The sequence below is a fragment of the Melanotaenia boesemani genome, chromosome 4 (genome assembly GCF_017639745.1).
Source record: "Melanotaenia boesemani isolate fMelBoe1 chromosome 4, fMelBoe1.pri, whole genome shotgun sequence".
Classification (NCBI taxonomy): Eukaryota; Metazoa; Chordata; class Actinopteri; order Atheriniformes; family Melanotaeniidae; genus Melanotaenia; species Melanotaenia boesemani.
Genome location: NC_055685.1, coordinates 4,240,329 through 4,259,670, shown reverse-complemented (window position 1 = coordinate 4,259,670; position 19,342 = coordinate 4,240,329). Strand labels below are relative to the sequence as shown.

General features: G+C 39.9%; 1 protein-coding gene across 1 annotated transcript; it reads right to left on the bottom strand.

Moving 5' to 3' along the window:
- Positions 1-2,251: 2,251 nt before the first annotated feature.
- On the bottom strand, positions 2,252-17,403 carry LOC121638344 (NACHT, LRR and PYD domains-containing protein 12-like). Its single transcript, XM_041983069.1, has 12 exons — positions 17,139-17,403; positions 15,823-15,915; positions 15,647-15,700; positions 13,502-15,269; positions 13,229-13,402; positions 10,051-10,218; positions 9,271-9,444; positions 6,059-6,232; positions 4,760-4,933; positions 4,507-4,677; positions 3,775-3,966; positions 2,252-3,360 (listed from the first exon to the last, which is right to left on the bottom strand). Exons 1-11 carry the CDS (start codon positions 17,248-17,250, stop codon positions 3,786-3,788), a joined length of 3,243 nt encoding a protein of 1,080 aa, XP_041839003.1. The 5' UTR covers positions 17,251-17,403; the 3' UTR covers positions 2,252-3,360; positions 3,775-3,785.
- Positions 17,404-19,342: the final 1,939 nt, after the last annotated feature.

Genomic DNA, 19,342 nt, shown 5'->3' with positions numbered 1-19,342 from the left:
AAGCTTCGTCAAGTCCAATGTAAGACAGAAAGATGCTGGAGATCATTATTCATCTTTTTTTCTTTTTTTTTTTTTTATTTAACTTGTCCTCTCCTGCATTGTATGGTCTGGCTACTGTGTTGTGCCGAGCAAATTAGCTTTTTAAAAAAATCTTATTTCTTCATTTTGAATTAGAGAATTTATGTAATCTTGCTGGACCTGATCAGAGAGGATAGAAAAGGAAGAATAGGAAGAGAAGTAAAATGGAAAGTAAAAAAAAAAAAAAAATAAAGAAACAGGAGACAAAGACACAGTAGCCAGAAGCAACGACCCTTCAGTCCAACCTAACACCAGACAGCCAACTGCTATACCTGTACAGAGAATTTCCTACAGCTTTTATGGGTAAATTAAGCTGACAGTCATCAGAGTTTCTAAAAAACTGCTAGGTTTAAGTCATTTGGAGATATATTGCGGCTTGTTAGCTAAGAAATAGTGATTAAAGTTGGGTAGGTCTAATCCACCTCTGTCTTTAGTCTGTTGTAAAGTTTTTAGGCTGATACGTGATGGCTTGTTTTTCCATAGAAATTTGGATATATGTGAGTCTAGTGACTTAAACCAGCTGGAGGATGGTTTAGTGGGTGTCAGTGAAAACAGGAAGTTGACTTTAGGTAGAACCATCATTTTAACTGTGGCAACCCTCCTGGGTAAGCGCCTCCACCATGAGTGATAATCTTTTATTGTTTTTAGTTGCTGGAATTTAACTTTGTTAGTTCTGATAATCTGCTGGTTAATCTCTCTTCTCACAGCAATTTCCCACTTCTTCCGTAACTCAGGTGGACAGATCCTCACAGGACAGTAACTACTGTAGCGACTAAATACAACTAATACTAATATTCAATATACTTGTGAAAATTGTTTTTTCCTACTTCTACATGCTTTTAATGATCTGCCGATTACAGCATCAATACAAGATCTTGGAGAAAAACTAATGCAACACCGGATGAAAAGAAATCTTGTGACATTGCAAAAGCTTATTGAAACAATGCCACGGTGATAGCTGCTGGAATCAAAGCTAAAGGTGTTTTTTTGGGTTTTTTTTTTGGTGATGACTTTTTTTGGCCAAGCAGTGTAATATAAAAGTATATTATATTTTACAAGTATATCTCATTTGTATTTGTACAAGACTCTGAGAAAGAGTGTCTATTCATGTCCATTATCAGACTGTAAGTCATACCAAACTGAGATAGTAAACATCTGCATTCAAGGATGAACTGCTCTGGGAAAGTAGAGAAAGAGCTCAGAATGTTTTATCTGTCCAAGAAGATAAAGGCCTGGGTGCTGATAACAAGAACAACGTCCTGACCACAGAATGATTTAGACCTGCTCCTCTGTTCAACAGAAACCTTCCACACAGACACCTGCTGGACTTTTGAACTCTCCAGGATTTCACCGGAACACTTTGGTCTGCCTTGTGACTGTATGTGTCGCTCTTCTTCTGCACAGATGTATTGTAATGAACCTTTACTAGAGTGAACCTTTCTCATTGATATTCAGTTGTTTTGGAAAATTTTTCCCCACAGTTTTCAATGTTTCCCTGCTCCAACACACCTGACTCAAATATAACAACCAACAGTCCAACAGCCTATGAAGTTCTGCACAATGACTCATTGCAGGGAAACACTGAAAACCTGCAGAACTGCACCTGAATTGAGTAGCCTTTATCTAACTGTCACGAATGGCGGCGGAGGTGAGGACTCAAATGCAGGCAGGAGGCAGAACTGGTGCAGGTAAAAAGGTTTATTACCCAGGAACTCACGACAGGAAACCACAGACGACGGGGATAAACTCCAGAGAACAAAAACCAAACATGACAAAATGAGGATCTGACCATGAATGACTGAAAACCGGGAGTACTTATACACAGAGGGAGTAACAAGACACAGGTGAAGTGGATGACTAATCAGACCAGGTGAACTAACGAGGCAGGAACAGAAAACCACAGGAACACAAGAGGGAAAACCAAGCATGACAAAACTGAAAACTAAAGCATGAACATAAGAACTACAAACCAAGAACATGACCAAACTAAATCATGACAAAAACCAAAATCCTAAACAATCAAAACACCCACCAAAACCCAGAAACCGTGACACTAACCTTTAAGATCACATCTGAGAGATACACAGTGGAAATGTGTATTAACAATGTACCCAATTCCAAATAAGTTAGGATGTTGTGTAAAATACAAGAATAAACACAATGCAATGATTTCCAAACCTCATCGACCCATATTTTATTCCCAATAGAACATAAACAACATATCAGATGTTGAGACAGACATTTTACCATTTCATGAAAATTATGAGCTTTTGGATATAAATGATTGGCGAACCTCTATCCATCTTCCATCTGAGAGACTCTGTTTCTCTGAAATGCTCCTTTTTTAACCAGTCATGTTACTGACCTGTTACCAATTAACCTAATTAGTTGTGAAACGTTCCTCCAGTTATTTTACTTTAAATCCATTAAGTGAAAGTGAGATGTTATCTTGTCAGTGTGTGACATGGTGCTGGGCTGGAAGTCAAAATTCTACACTGTAGCATCTCAGCTCAGCAGGACTCAGGGGCAATTTCAGGCTCTAGGATGCGCATAATAAACATCAGTGCACTTCAAAATACTCAAACTCCCCTGGTGTTTCAATAGCCTGCAGATAAATCTGTCAGAATAGTCGTTTTGTGTCCTGAGCCATTATTACAGCAGCGAGTCCTAATCACCTCACATCTGCTGACATGGACAGCAGCAGACATGTGGACTGGGGATGTTAGACAGTGGTCCACAGTTTCTGATTAGGGTATCTTATTTGGAGATCTCAGAATTATCCTGTTTTTCATAGACATCAGTGCTTTAACGTAAACTCATCTGACAGAAACTGATTTTAAAAACGTACAATCTACACTGGAATATAAAACACTAATCTGGGTATAATAAGTTATCAGCAGTTGGTAAAGAAATAGATCAAACTTTGCAAAGGCTGTTAATTTTCTATTTTATCAGCTATCTAACAAAGTTCTGTTACTTCTAGTCTTTAGGCTGCAGGACACCATGTGTCTGTATGTGTTCCATTGTTGCCTTTATAAGAGGAAATAATGTTATATTTATAGCAGAGAAATCATTTCTCGAAAATCCTGTCCTAAACCAGGGCAGATCGGGACAAAAACACAGGATAGATTAATAAAACGTTGTTGTTATTTCCTTCACAGGAAAATGTTGGGATTGTGTGGTGAGAGGAAATAGTTCCTCCATGAGCGATTGCAGGTGGTAGAGTTCCCAGTGCCTTCAGGTGTGTGGGCTGGGGAGGAGGAGGACCACAGGAAGCACTGCCTATGAAACACACCCACAGACAAAAACAAGAAAGTTAGGGAGAGAGAGAAAGCGAGCAAGATGAGAATAGAAAGAGGCGGGTCAGACCAGATATAACAAGGACATAACAAATCCTCTCTGCTTGGCAGAAAATGCTCCCTTGAATTAAAATAAATTATTTGAGGTTATGATAAAAACAAAGTTATTCTAGAGGTACCCAAGATTAAAGAAGAAATGAGTGGAAATGACCATGTCAGGACTGCTTTAAAAGATATGAGTCAATACACAGGAGAAAGTTGCAGAAATCCTTTCAATGATGAAACAGAGGATGTTATCTTGGAGCAAGGAAAGGATAATTAAAATTCTGCACCCGACTTTATTCTGTGATAAACAACAAACTAAGCCAAAAATCTGGACATTATGTCACAGACGGACCTTTAGTTTGGTTAATCATTCACTGTCAGTGTCTGCAGTTTGCAGCCTTCTTCCTTCTGCAGATCCGACAGCAGCTTCAGACCTGGTTCTCCTGGACGACTCCTGCTCAGCTCCAGCTCTCTCAGGTGTGACGGGTTCGACCTCAGAGCCGAGGCCAGAAGCTCACAGCTGGTCTCTGTGCAATCTGACAACCTGAGAAACACCACACGATTGAGATGGTCTCCATCAGAACCATAAAAACTGGAATAATTAGTTCTTGTTCAACACAAAATATATAGTCATAAAAAACTTCTGAGGTTTATTTCCTAAACATTTTATCAAAATCCATCCATAACTTTTGAAGTTATGTTGCTGACAGACAGACCAATGAAGCCGAAGAGGTAAAGATAGCAAAAAATTCAAGTCAGAATTCTGGCTGTTTGAAATCATCTCTGAAGCTAATACAGAAAAAAGGAAAGAGACAATCAGAGCAGTCAGTGGTTTTAACACCTGAAGTTTCCTCGCTAAGCTACTAATCCTATTTCATAGCTCAGGAAACTGGTTAGGACCAGAAGATTATTTTAATTTTGTGCGCACAATAAAACTTAGATTTGAATGTGGATTAACTTTCTTTGTCACGACTGTAAATTTATTTCAACTTAAAGAGAACAACTCTTAAATGCTACCTACCCTAGAAAGATTTATAAGGAATGCTGTCACTTTTATATTAAAACACAATCTGATGAGTCTCACCTCAGTATTTCCAGTCTACACTGAGGAGTCTTCAGCCAGTGAGAGAGCAGCCTCAGTCCCTCGTCCCCGAGGCGGTTGTAGCTCAGATCCAGCTCTCTGAGAGTGGAGGAATGACTCAGAGTGACAGTCAAAGATCTGCAGCCAGCTGCTGTTAATGCACAGCACTTTAGGCTGCAAGGACAGACGTAAACAGTTCAGAGATAAAAACAATCTCTTCAGAAAGAAATTGCATTATAATGGCCACAATACATACTTCAGTGTCTCCAGGCGACAACAGGACTCTTCCAGGAATTCTGAAAGTTTTTCAACGCTGCAGTCCTTCAGGTCATTTCTAGTCAGATGCAGAACTCTGAGATGTGCAGGGTTTGACTTCAGACTGGAAACCAGTGCAGCACAGCTGCTCGCTGTAAACCGACAGCCCTCAAGTCTGCGAGGGAAAGTTTAAACGTTCAAGATGGTTACAGACAGTAGCAGCTCCAGAACATGACACCTGGTTCAGCAGCTTATCATACCTCTGTATTAGAGATGGATAAGTTACATCTCATCACACCATGTTTTAATCCTTTATGCAGTCTTCTTTAAGTCTATCTTCAAAAACTTACTCTTGATTCAGGACAATCAGCTAATTATGGACTTATATTAAACTTCACATTTATGAGTAGATCTCAGTGCTACATTCAACACCACTGATCACAAAATTCTGTTACAGAGGCTTGAACATCTTATTGGGATCAGAGGAACTGCATTAGGCTGGTTTAAGTCATATTTATCTGACAGATTTCAGTTTGACAATGTAAACAACAAGTCTTCCTCACGCAATACGTGATGGAGTTCCTCAGGGTTCTGTACTTGGATCAATACTTTTTAAGTTGTACATGCTTCCTCTAGGCACACCGTTCATCAAGAAAAAAAAGTCATCACATGGATTCAACTAACAGGAGCCTCCCATTGCATAATTCCTGCATGGATGATGTGTCAACTACAACAAGTTACTTAACCCTAAATGATGCAGGTTCTCATTTCTCAAACATGTGAGAATACACAAAAAATATGTTCATCTGTTTAAGAGGGATCAGATTATTGGGATCAAGCAAATAAAAAAATCTAAAGAGATGCTGAAACCACTAAGACTGGGTTAAGGATGATCCAACGCATTATTAAAAACTGGAAGGATAGTGGGAAGCCATTGTCTTCCAGGAAGAAATGTGGTTAAAAAACAAAAACATCCCATAGCATTTTATTCTCAGACTGCAGTTTTATATTGTGGTTTCTAAAAGTTCTAATAGTTGAATAGGAGGCATAAACCTTCGGTTATCAGACACCTCCATGTGGAACCAGGAAGCAGAACTCCTCTCTACCTTTAACATTAGGTTTAAAACTTCATTTTTGACAAAGCCTATATTGAGGGCTGGGTCTGTGGCTGCCATTCCCATTTTTATTCCCTTAAACTCAAGGTTACTCATCTTATCATTAGGCTCTGTTTGAAATATGTGTCTACATTTGTTCAAGTAAATACCACAAATATACAGTAGTGTACAGCTAATTATCTCACCTTAGTACCTCCAACTTGCAGTTTGGATTCTTTAGTAAAGATGAAATTTCATTCACTCCCAAATCACACAGAACATTCCCACCTAGATCCAATTCCCTGAGGTGGGTAGGGTTCAAAACCAGGACTGAGGCCAGAACTGCTGCATCTTTTGCTTGTAGTTTTGTTTTAAAAAGCCTTAAAAAAAAAAGAAAAGAAAAAAGTTGATGTTTTTCAGTTTTTTTATCCCACAGTACTATTGACCTGAAAGGGAGCTTTCTAACCTGCTGGTCCTGACTATGGACACTGAGAGCAAACATGTTTTAACTAGCGATGGGACTTTAATGCATTCTTTCTGATTACTTATTTTAAAAAATAAATGCGTTAAAAAAATGAATGTATTTTTTCACAGGGTGGGTTCCTCCCACTCTAAATTGTGTGTGAGCGTGAACTGTTGTCTGCGTAGCCCTGCGATGGACTAGCTACCTGTCCAGGTGTACCTGCCTCTCACCTGCTGTGACAGACTCCAGCTTCCTCTCAACCCTGAATTGTACTAAGCGATATAGAAAATAAATTAATGTTTTCTACTTTTTCTGCTGTTTTGAAATGAAATGCAATTAAATGCATTTTTCCAGAAATAGAGCTTGGGTTTCCCATTTTAATGTCTGTGTCTATTATTTTGTTCAGTCGTTCACTAAAATCCATTTAACCCTCCTGTCATGTTCACCTTCCGCCCCTTACTTTAGTGTTCCCGATCAAAATTGACCGGTCTGTTTTAACTGGTCTTAAATTAACACACAAAAAACATTTTTCACCACCAAATTTTCATTCAACATTCTTTAGCTGTGAACAATGTCTCAGAGTAGTGTTTAACATGAATTTATAGAATTAGACATAAAATAACTGCAATGAAAATACAAATAGGCACTGAAAATGTGTTACAAAATGAACATGTAATTTAAAAATAAATGGAAAAACAAAGTCATAAACTCATCATGAAGTCGTGTGTGTGCATGTGAATTCATGCACCTGAGTGGTCAGAGTAAGCCGTGCAAACACAGGCATCATAGGCAGACTCTGCATCCCACAGACATTGTAGCTTCATTGTTTGAGTGATATACTGCTGCTAAAATCAACAGACCTATGTAGGCTTGGAGGTCTACCAGGTCGAATTCTCTCCAGGTGACCCCAAACACATGCTTCCCCTCCAGGTTTGTCGTCTCCAGTATAAGTCCCTCAATGGACTCTGGTAAAAAGATTTGGAAGCTGGACTTGATGTCATCCACACGAGATGTCGCATTCAAGCTCTACTTCCTCTGTCCTGGGGGGATGAAGACCAGAGCAAGTGTCCACTCCTGGACTAGAATGTCTCCTCAGGTGCCTCTCCCCCTCCATCTGTTACCTGGTCAGTCTCCTTAAAGTCTGGATCAAAATCTGTGTTGTCTTCCACTTCCAAGACATCCTCCTCTATCTCTGGTTCAGTTTCATTGCCCTCTTCATCATGTCCAGAAACCTGGATTAGAACCTCTTCGACAGAGAACTGGTTGGTCAGTCGCCTTCTCATTGTGCTTAAACATCAAGCTATATATATGGGGTCTGTGTGAAGGTGATACATTGATTAGTCTGGAAGGTGTGGTTCACGTGGGGGATAGGCACGAAAGCGTGGGAAAGAGATGGGTTCACATAACAGACACCTGTCTAGTCTGTGTGAAGACACGGTTTCATCAGTAAGTTGGTTCACGTGGGAGGATCGGCACAGAAGTGCAGGAAAGAGATGAGCACCCGCAAAAGACATCGTTCAGTCTGAAATGTGCGAGTGAGTGAGTGAGAGCAAGTGAGTGAGTGAGTGAGTGAATGAGTGAGAGCAAGTGAGTGAGTGAGTGTGAGAGTGAGTGAGTGAGTGAGTGAGTGAGTGTGAGAGTGAGTGAGTGAGTGAGTGTGAGAGTGAGTGAGTGAGTGAGTGAGTGAGTGAATGAGTGAGAGCAAGTGAGTGAGTGAGTGTGTGAGTGAGTGAGTGAGTGAGTGTGAGAGTGAGTGAGTGAGTGAGTGAGTGAGTGTGAGAGTGAGTGAATGAGTGAGTGAGTGTGAGAGTGAAAGCGAGTGAGTGAGTGAGTGAGTGAGTGAGGTGGGATGGTGTGTATGGTGATGTTTTCTGTCTGATGGGTGAATTTGGTCTGGATATCCATTAATTTCCTATGGCGGTCACTTTTGACTAGGAACACCACGAGTGTAACAAGGTTGATTAAAACACTTAAATTCAATGAAAGAGGTGATCGTCACTTTTATATGTTCAAGTTCATAGTGTGGAGGATATCATGAGACTTTGAGGAAATCAGATGTAAAATATAATATTTACGAGTGTTTTAAGTTGTAAATCTGTCAGATTTTGACCCGAAGACGACAGAAGGACTAAATAAATAAAAATGTTGCTTTTTGGGGCGACTATTTTCATGCAGTTACAATGTGATTAGTCATGATTAATTAAATACAAAGCTTCTAGTTACTTAGCTGTTTTTCTTTTTTTTTTTTTAAATTGAGTCCGACCCATAGTTTAAACATCATTATGCCTTTAGTTATCAACAATCTCATTTTCTCAACATAAGATTGATTACTGGAGATAACAATTTAATTAGTTTTAAATGCTGTGTTGTAACAGAGGTCTTCCTCTGTTACTTTATGAAAGCCATCACCAGGAAACTGACACAATAATGCATACACACCTCAAACGACTGTTAAAGATGTGGACCAGCTGTTAATTAAAAATTAAACTAGACGCTAACTGCTCAATTTCTAGCTCACCTTGATCATCTCGTGATCTTTAGAAAGCAAAGCTTGTATTCTTGTGTTAACCAGTTACAGTAGATGGAGAAAACAAAAGGCTGATTCTGGAAATTTGATTTGATCAAATGAAAAACCGCTACGCTTGCTATAAAAGAATAATTAACTTACGATCTTGAGAAAACAACATAAAATAAAAAACTGCAGACGTGGCTTCTTTGGGCTACTATAAGTATTCTAGGTGCCAGTATCAATAAATAAACCTCTGTTCCAGGAATAATTCAATTTAAAAAGGTGTCTTGTATTATAAGTAAATGTTGATTTTCCTTTTATTTAATACCAAATGATTGTGCTAAATAAAACTTGAACAAAGTGAGAAAACCGATACACACTGTGTATTCAGAAAAGGTCACAACATTATTTTATTCATTTAAATCTTTTATTTTACTTATACTCACCATAATCGTTCCAGCTGGCAGTCATGGTGCTTCAGGAGGTCAGACAGCTGAACGATTGCCTGACTTCCAACCTTATTCATGCTCAGATCCAGGTTTTTTAAATGAGAGTAATTGACACTGAGAGCTGAAAGCAAACATCTGCATCCATGCTCTGTAATTCCACACTCACGTAGCCTGCAGACGGGACAAACAGCTTGGTTATTACTCACTGAAACTTGCTCATCATTTGCTACTCATTACCTTACACCACCAGAAGACAGAGAGATACAACTTTAAATTTTAATTACCACTAATTCCCATAATAGGAAGTTAACTCTGCGCTACAACCTGGAACAAAGCACATTTCCCCCAAAAACTAAACTACACAACATTAGACTAGATTAGACTACACTAGATTACATTAGACTAGACCAGTGTTTCTCAATCCTGGTCCTCATGGACCACTGCCCTGCACGTTTTAGAAGTATTCATCTTTAACACACCTGATTCAAATTAATGGCTCATTAGCAGGCTTGCAAAGAACCTGACGAGCCTTTAATTTAATCTGCATCAGGTGTGCAGGAGGTGGAAGGAACTAAAACATGCAGGGCAGTGGTCCCTGAGGACCAGGATTGAGAAACACTGGACTAGACTAAACCAAATTATGCTTCACCAGACTAAACTAAACTGCACTAGACCAAACTAGCCTAGCCTAGACTAAATAATCCCATGGTAAGCATGGGGACAAACTTTACACTAAGGTCTGAAGAGTTGCATGAAATCCAAATGTTCGTGTTTTACCTCAGTGTTTCCAGAGAGCAATTACGGAGAACTTGTGAAAGCAGCTCTGCTCCATCATCATGACATTTATTTTTGCTTAGATCTAGCTCCTTCAGGTAGGAAGGGTTCAAAGATAAACCACTGACCAACGACTGGCATCCTTCTTGTGTAATCCGACATTGTTCCATCCTACACCACAGGAAAGAAAAAAGCTGATGTAAATTGATGTGAGCAAGTGCATTACCATGGTGCTTTCTTTTTATGAATCTGAAGTGGATTCATATTTTGCTAAATGTGAATGCATTGCTGGTGCTTTGCTGTGGCCTTGAGATATTTTGCCTTTTTAGTTTCACTGCAAGTTGTTGGGGAAAGCTCAGAAGATAGAAGCAATGCTGCCTCTAAAGGACAGCCTGAACCACAGTGCTGCAGGCTTATGAGTTGGTCCCTGAAGCCTACAGAACATCCAAAAAAAGTTACTGGACAAACTCATGTGGGATTTGAGAAAAAGGAATTCTATTTAATCAATGGTGTGTAGCTTCAAGAACTGCTGTTACTGGAGGAATTAAAAAAAAAAAAAAAAAGTGTATAACTGAACGTGTTGTGCTGTATTAGAATAAACAAAAGGTGACGTTCTTCATGCCAGCTGCTGTTCTTGCAGTTGAATATGTGCTTGCACAAGTCTTCACTTCTGGTTGGTGCTGAAAACCTGCACACTAACCCAGCGTCATAGTCTCAACCTGTTAAAGCCTCCATTGTTAAAGAGAGCTGGAAATGTTTTTACTGTGACAAGCCTAGACCAGGCAGATCCAGAAAACAGTGACAGGAAAGAAACCTGTGACAAGTTTGGACTTATTGTACATGCTATGTATGGGTCTGGGAACATACCTCACCTCAAAGCCACACAAAACTTAATTGAACCCACACCCCAGTGTCTCTTAATAGGCAAACTGGCTGCTGGTCAGCATGTCCACCAGTCAATGAAACAGAACCATCAAAAATGAATGGATCAAAACATGAATCAGTTTACCAATACCAAGGTCTTTGCAGCGAGGCTGTGCCTGCACCAAACCTGTCACAAATGGTGGGCGTCGGAGGTGAGGACCCAAATGCAGGCAGTCAGGCAGGAGGCAGAATCGGTGCGGGTACAAGAGTTTATTTTAAGGATCCAAAACAGGAAACGGAAAAACTTAAACCAGAGGGAACAGGCATCCATGAATGGTGAGGATCCGACAAGGAACAACAGAAAACCAGGGGTACACAGAGGGAGTAACAAGACACAGGTGAAGTGGATGAGTAATTAGACCAGGTGAACTAATGAGCCAGAAACAGGAACCACAGGAACACAAGAGGGAAAACCAAACATGACAAAACTGAAAACCTAAAGCATGAACATAACAGAAACTGAACATGATAAAACCCAAGAACTGTAAACCAAGAGCAAGACCGAACAAAACATGACAAAAACCAAAATCCTAAACCATGATCAAACACACACCAAAACCCAGAAACCATGAAAAAACCAACACCCCTGTTGTGGCTGTTGTGGATTTAATTGATTTTTGTGTTTCAAGACTGAACAGTCTGTAATGACACGGTCACCTCAGACCGTAACACAGTATGATAAGTCACAGACCTGTTTTCTTGATTAAAACAGGTCTGCAGCCACCTTCTGGACCAATCACTGCTGCTGTTGATACTGCATTCCGTAGATCAGGCATGTCAAACTGGTCCAGCAAAGGGCCGTGTGGCTGCAGGTTTTTGTTCCAACCAAGCAGCAGCACACCAGATTTGACTGATTCAATCAACTGATCTCAGTCTTCAGACAGCTGATTGGTCAAACTGTGTGCTCTTGGCTGGCTGGAACAAAAACCTGCAGCCACACGGCCCTTTGCTGGACCAGTTTGACATGCCTGCCGTAGATAAAAACTCTCTCATCCCATCATTCACTGGGTCTGCTCCTTTACCCTCAGTCGGCCAATGACCCGGGAAGAAGTGATGCCGAGTAGCAGAGGAAGAGTTTGGCGTGGAGAGGAAAGAGGTTTTACCGAAACAAAAGAAGTATGGATCGTTCAGGGCAAAATTGATCAAACAAATAGCAAAATGTTAATAAGAGAGCAAGAATTTTGTATGCACTTCTTTCAGGTTGCATTCTACAAAGTGCAACAGTGTCCATTGGAGGTCTCTTAACAAATCAGGACAATTATTGGATTGTAACATAACTTTGCAAGAGCAGCTGAAAAGAATAACAATATCACCAAAAGTTGTTTTAGGAATCATATTAATGTGAAGTTATCTACTGAACAAATAAAGGCCAAACGTCAACATTTAACATGTTGGAACATGTTCTAAGTTTATCTGTAGACGGACTCTGATTTAATTGTTCCACCCATGTGATTAAAAGGGCGTTCTTGATTAACAAATCATGGGATCTGGTTGGGTTATCCAGCTGATGCCCTGCCTGAGCGCCCAGTTTAAATGGAATGTAAACTCCACCCACCCAGCTCCCTGCCTGGTCACCCATGCAGTAAATGACGCGGACCCAGTGGCAGCTGTGTTCCTTTGTCTGACAGCTCCAACAGAGTGGCTTGTTAGCCAATATATCCACCAGAGAACAGTGCAGAGTTCACCTCAGAGTTCCGACGTCAGTTTCAGACAAACATGGCGACAGTGGAGGAGATCATACAAAGCACAGTAGACAGTGGTGGTCTGTGCAACCATTAAATACATTGTGGCTTCTTCTTTGTTCCTTCCACTGGTTGCGTGTCAGCTATACATTGCATTGGTTTTGTTTGTTTTAAAATGTGTGCAGGTGCCAAAGTAAAGTTACCCTCCACCTCCCATAGATGATAACTGAATCCTTGTCATAACCTTTGTCTGTTACTGCTTGATGGAAATAATAATAATACCTTTCAGCTGATACTTTTTAAAATTGTGGAAAAGAAATGGAAGATAATTATTTGGCTAAGTAATTTCCTCCTGAAAGGACAACCGCTCTAGGCTCATGTTTGCATATTTGAATATTGGAAAAAAGGCATGATTAGTGTAAAAAAGAGCCCTCTAATGTTTTGTCCTTCAAAGAAAAGTTAGGATAAATTGGAAGTAACTAACAACCTCATGACTTACATTATAAATCACCACATTCCCATTGTGCCTATAATCCCGCTTTAACAAATGGATCTTACTTTCTTTTCTTTTTTACCTGAGCTTTTGAAGGTTGCAGTGAAGACGTCCGAGGCCCTCAGACAGAAGCTTCATTCCAGAGTCCTGTAACGTGTTTCTGCTTAGGTCTAACTCCTCCAGACCAGAAGACTTCAAGGTAAGAGCTGAACAAATGTACCGGCAGCATCTGTCAGTGAGGTTACAGTCATTTAACCTAGAATGAAAAACAAAATGACACTTAACATTCAATCCTTATATGTTGGGAAAATGACACCCTCAGATGAGATGAATTTACTTGAAATCCTAAACTTACAAAGCTGTCTTTGATACTTTAAGCACAGGCAGCAGCCTCTCCAGAACCTCATCCGATCCATAGTATTTCTTCAGATCGAAGGTGGACAGATCATCATTGGAGACAAGCAGCACAAAAGCCAAAGCTGACCAATGGGATGGTGAGATTTTACTAACATCTCCTGAACTCTGGTACTTCTGAACTTGCTTTACAAGGGACTGGTCACCCAATTCATTTAAACAGTGGAACAGATTGATACTCTTCTCAGTGTAAGTCAGTTTCTTGATCTTCTCATGAATGTAGATGATTGTGTCCTGGCTGCTCTGTGAAAGTCTTTCTGAGAGCCCAAAATCTTTCTGAAGACGCTTCTGATTTTTATCTTGAGACAGACCAAGCAAGAAGCGCAGGAACAAGTCCCATTGTCCATAATCACTCTTCAAAGCCTTATTCACAGCAGCCACGTGGAGGAAGTTGATCGGCCTTACTCCTTTCTCTGAATTCACTCTCACACTGTTTGAGTTGAGAAGATTTTCTCCACTTTCAATGAAAGTCTCTTGTACATACCAGGCTGCAAGAAACTCCTGAATACTTAAGTGTATAAAAGAGTAAACTTCAACTTTGTGGAGGCCTTGATCTTTTCTTATGATCTGTGTGCAAACTCCTGAATAAACAGCAGCTTGTTTCAGATCAATTTGACAATCGTTTAAATCTTTCTCATAGAAAATGATGTTGCCCTGTTGTAACTGTTCAAACGCCAACTTTCCCAGTTTCATGATCATATCTCTGTTGGTGTCACACTCCTGGTAAGCCTTTTGCTGTTTCAGCTTTGTCTGGATGATCAGGAAGTGTGTATACATCTCAGTTAGAGTCTTGGGCAACTCGGTGTCATTGCCGCTCTTGAGGAGGCTTTGAAGCGCTGTGGCTGAAATCCAACAAAATATCGGAATGTGGCACATAATGTGGAGACTTCTCATCGGCTTCGACTGAAGATGATCAAGGATCTTTCGAGCCATTGTCTGATCAGGGATTTTCTTCAGAAAGTACTCTTCCTTCTGCTCATCATTAAAGCCTCGTACTTCTGTCAGTCTGTTGATGTGCTGGTGGGGAATCTTTCCGACTGCAGCAGGTCTACTTGTGATCCAGACTGAGGCCTTGTGGAACATTTCCCCTTCTATTAAGTTGGTTAGTAGGCCATCTACTGTTGTTTTTTTTGTGATACTGCGACACTTATCATTTTTATCAAAGTCCAGAGGGAGTTTGCTTTCATCCAGGCCATCAAAAATCAACAAAACACTTGACCTTTTGTAATCTGACCTCTGCAAATCCTCCACTTCCTCTTCAAAGTAGTGCAATATTAAATCCATAAGACTGAACTGTTTGGCTTTTATCAAGTTCAAGTCTCTGAATGTAAAGGGAAATATGAAGTCAAAGGTTTGGTTGGCTACTCCAGCTGCCCAATCCCGAGTGAATTTCTGCACAGCAACACTTTTTCCAATGCCGGCAATTCCCTTTGTCAAGACTCTCTGTGGTGGGTCGCCTTCAGTTGATAAAGGTTTAAAAATGTCATTGAGATGGATTTTTCTTTCTTCACTTGTACCTCTTGTGCACTGTAATTCAATGACTTCATGTTCACTATTGACTTCACCACTGCCTCCCTCGGTGATGTAGAGCTCCGTGTAGATCTTGTTTAAGGGAGTCGACGATGGGTCTTCCTTTGTTCCTTGAGACAGAGTTCTTGTTTTACTTAGAAGGTAAGATTTTAGTTCCCGTTGGCAATTTTCAATAGTCTCTGAAACATAAAAAATTATAGCTAATTATTAAAATGCATTCATTCCAAATGAAATATCAATCATACATACAGTAATCATCTGTAAGACACGCTTAAAAAAGAATGTGAAACTGTTAATCTGATGAGGGAAATGCGGAAATGTGTGGTGATATCAGCAAACATCAAATCATTATCCACTGAATCAATGTAATATTATATATTATATTAAATCAAACTAGTGATTTGTACACCTAGGGATCACACTCTAATCTTCAGAATAACTTTTTTTTAATGTTGAATTACAAAAGGGAAAGAAAAATCCTAAAGTTTCTGTGAAAAAAATTTAAAACAAACAAAAAAACATTTGTACTAAAACATTGATACCATCAAACGTCTACCTCTGCGTTTGGGAGAAACAGCTCTGGTTTCTTCTGCTTTGACAGATGATTGGACTGAAACAGAAACATGCATATTTTTATAAATTAAATGTGAAGATTGAACAAAAAACTGTTAAGAAATGATCATTTGGTAAATTATTAGGAAATCTGAAAAGTGAATTCTGTGGAAAGATTACCATTCAGGATTAGATTGCCATCATTTATGGTCACACCATTAAACTGTGGCGCAATGACAGTGCTTCCATCCTGGGCTGTGATTGGAGGTTGAGCTAAATAAATAAAAACAGACAAAATAATTTGTACCACATTTTTGATAATTTGTTTATCAAAGTCCAAGAGCAAATAACTCCATTTTAAAATGTCATGCATGGGACTGAAAAACATTTCAATCCAAATTTTGCCAAGATTATTTGTTGGACAACCTATCCCCCCACCACAATGAATTATAATCAAATGTGGGGCAAAATGAGTGGCCTGGTGGGGGTATGTGCCACCCCTAGAATCTGACGGGGCCTCCAGGTGCCACCCTAAATCTGGAAAAACTCATCTGCTGGTCCGATTCTCAGCTACAGAAGCTGGTTGTAACGAGGAGGAATGTCATCTCTCTGGAGAAAGAGTCTGAACTGGTGCTCGAGGTCAACAGGTTCCAGCTAAATGTTGTAGGGCTCATCTCAAACCAGTCTGCAAGAAGGAGCTGAGCTGAAAGGAGAAGCTCTCGATTTACCGGTCAATCAACGTTCCTACCCTCACCTATGGTCACCAGCTCTGGGTAGTGACCAAAAGAACAAGATCACAGATACAAGCGGCCAAAATGAGTTTCCTCTGCAGGGTGTTTGGACTTTCTCTGGGTGAGAAGCACAGTCACCCAGGAGGAGCACCTCCACGTCCAGAAGAGCCAGAGCAGGTGGTTCGGACATCTGGTTAGGATGCCTCCTGGACACCTCTCTGAGGAGGTTTTTTATGGGCATGTCCCACCAGGTGGAGACCCAGAGATCCAGTATACCCTGGAGGGACTACACCTCTCAACTGACATGGGAATGCCTTGGGATCTCGGAAGGGCTGGAAGAAGAAGCTGGAGAGAGGGAAGTTTGGGCTTCTCTGCTCAGGCAGCTTCCCCAATGAACCGACCTCAGACATCCATCCATTCATATTCTATACTGCTTAGTGCAGTTCAGGTTTTAAGCACAGAGATTGCACAGTTCTTCAGCTATTTCCTCATTACGCTTCTTCATACGTTACACATTTCTTTGCTTTTGTTCGAATGTGACTGTTTTCTTCTCCAGACAAGTTCTGTCAAGTGTTATAGTTTTTCTTTTTGGTATGACTCATCGTTTTCTGTCTGCTCCAGACTGACATGTCAAGTTAACAGCAACAAAAAGGACAAAACAAACTCACTGCAACTTTTTTTTTTTTTTTTTTTTTCCCTTGGAGCGTTTCAAAGCTTGTGAATAAACAACTGATTTATAGAAAGAGAAGAAAACTATTCTCTTACCACCGTGGGAAGTTTCAGGAAGCACAGCCCTGTTAGGTGTTTGCTCGTCTCCCATTTTGCATTCATTCACTGCCTCTGCCCTCAACTTCAGAATGGATGTCACAGAAAACATAAAAATGTGGAACAAAACAAAGAACTGCAACCCTTTCTTGTTTTTTTTTCCATTCCTACATTCAGTAACATTATCCTGTTTATAGGTGTTCAAGTACTGAAAAGCAGCCAGTCCCTCTCGTACGCTCAGTTTCAGTTCCTGGTAAATGAACCTCAGCGGCTTTCTTTCTTCTTTTCATCTCAGCTGCTCACCTTTTGCCTTTGATCACGTGAGAGTGAGGAAGTGATTCTGCTTTGAATTAGCGCTCTTGTTTCTCATTACACTGTCAGCCTCTTTGAGAATCCTTGAAGCTAATATATAAGAAAATAAAACTAATTTCTCAGTAACATACAAGTGTCATGATGATAATTGTGAGGTAAAGTAGAAGAAGTGGGACTGAAAAATCAAAGGTTGTATTTTTTAAAGTTCAAATGCCTTTGTTTCTGTTGCATCTGTTCTATTTGGTTTTGGTATTATAAATGTTTCAGTTAAAATATAAATCAGCCTGTTTCTGTGTGAAATAATCCTCCTTAAAAATAACTGGAAGATTAAATTAAGCAGCAGTTTAAATAAGTTTGTTGTTTCAGGTCTGTCTGGTCTGTGAACTTCTTCCTTCTTCTGCCCGGACCTGAACGCTACATTATTTAGCCAGTAATGTTTGGAGTATATTAAACTGAAAGTGGAAAAAAAAGAAAAATAAAACATGCTGATTTATGGTTCCTGTTTCAGTTAGAAATGAATTGATATGAAATATGTTGTTTATACAGAACTGTTTTTACATGCATTTCTTTGGGTTTAGGGCATTTTAAATAAGTTTTACTTTATTCTCTTAACCCTTTGAGCCCTGTGCCTATTATTTAGGCCTCTGCTTGTAAATTGCATTCTCTTAATGAGATGAGAATATCTCTGCAACCACAAAAACACGCACCCATTTCAATGCACAAACATGGGAGGTTATTCCTAAAATACAAAGCTGAATCATTGTCCTGTCAATGTTTACATGGTTAAGGCATTTAGCTTAACTGGCAGACCAGCTGCCACATATACAGAGAATACTTGCAGGTACATGAGCAGCCAGCCCAGGTTTCTGTCTCAGCCTCAGGGCCCTTTGCTGCATGTTAGCCCCCTTTTCCCATCCAACCACAGCTCAGTAAAGGCCACTAATAAATCTTGTTTAGTATATAATTGCTGGCTGCAGCTGCAGCTCAGCCAGGATGCATGCTGCTATTGTGGAGACTCAGCTGAAGTAACTATTGGATCAACAACAGACATTCTTCATCTTCCTTCAACTGTTTAATGGACGCTTGCACATTGTACGGTGTATTGTAGCTCAAAGCTGTTTCATTACATTTTCTAGAACTAACCTCTAGGACTCATTTTAGCTGTTTATATTGCTTGAGTATAGTAACAAAACAGAACCCCACATATCTGAGGGTCAGACATCCTGTAAAATCCTTCAGACTTTCCTCCTCTTCAGCAGATGTCTTGGTCCTTTCTGTCCCTGCCTTCTCTGTTGGATGGAGTGATAACTATTAAGACTTTTGTTCTTTTTCACTGATAACAGCAAGAGAACAAACTGGTCTCTATTTTCATAGCAAACAACAACAGAACTTAACATCATGAGTTTGACATGAAAGAACTAAGATTTTAACTAAACAGAGCTAGCAAGCGTTTTATATTGTACTGATAAAATTTATCAATAATCAAGTTTTTCAGTCAGTTTGCTGGAGTTAGTGACTACTGCTGAGGTTAATCTTTTAAAGAAACTCGTGGTGTTACCGCTGCAGCTACAGTCGGAGTGACAAGTGGGGACAGAAACCAGGAGCAGCAATAAACAGACTGCCGGGTGTTAGGAAAATTCTTCCCAACACCAAGCACTGCAAAGCTAAACCTTCAACACAAGAAAGACACAGAGCATTAGTCAATGTATACAATTTTACTTGCAAGGAGTGTACGCACCATACAAGTATGATACACACACTTGTTTCACACATCACAAGACATTATAAAGGGAGGTTCATTAGGTCCTTCCCTTGAACATCAAACACTTCCAAATTACACAAGTCTCAGGTTTAAGTATTTTCCACTAAAGATAAGACATGAAAAATAGGAG

Coding starts and splice junctions, on each gene's coding strand:
- LOC121638344 (XM_041983069.1), bottom strand. CDS start 17,250: ATGTTTTCTGTGACATCCATTCTGAAGTTGAGGGCAGAGGCAGTGAAT. Junction 13,403..13,501: donor AAAGTATCAAAGACAGCTTT/GTAAGTTTAGGA, acceptor TTTTCATTCTAG/GTTAAATGACTGTAACCTCA. Junction 4,934..6,058: donor TGCAAGTTGGAGGTACTAAG/GTGAGATAATTA, acceptor TTTCCCTCGCAG/ACTTGAGGGCTGTCGGTTTA.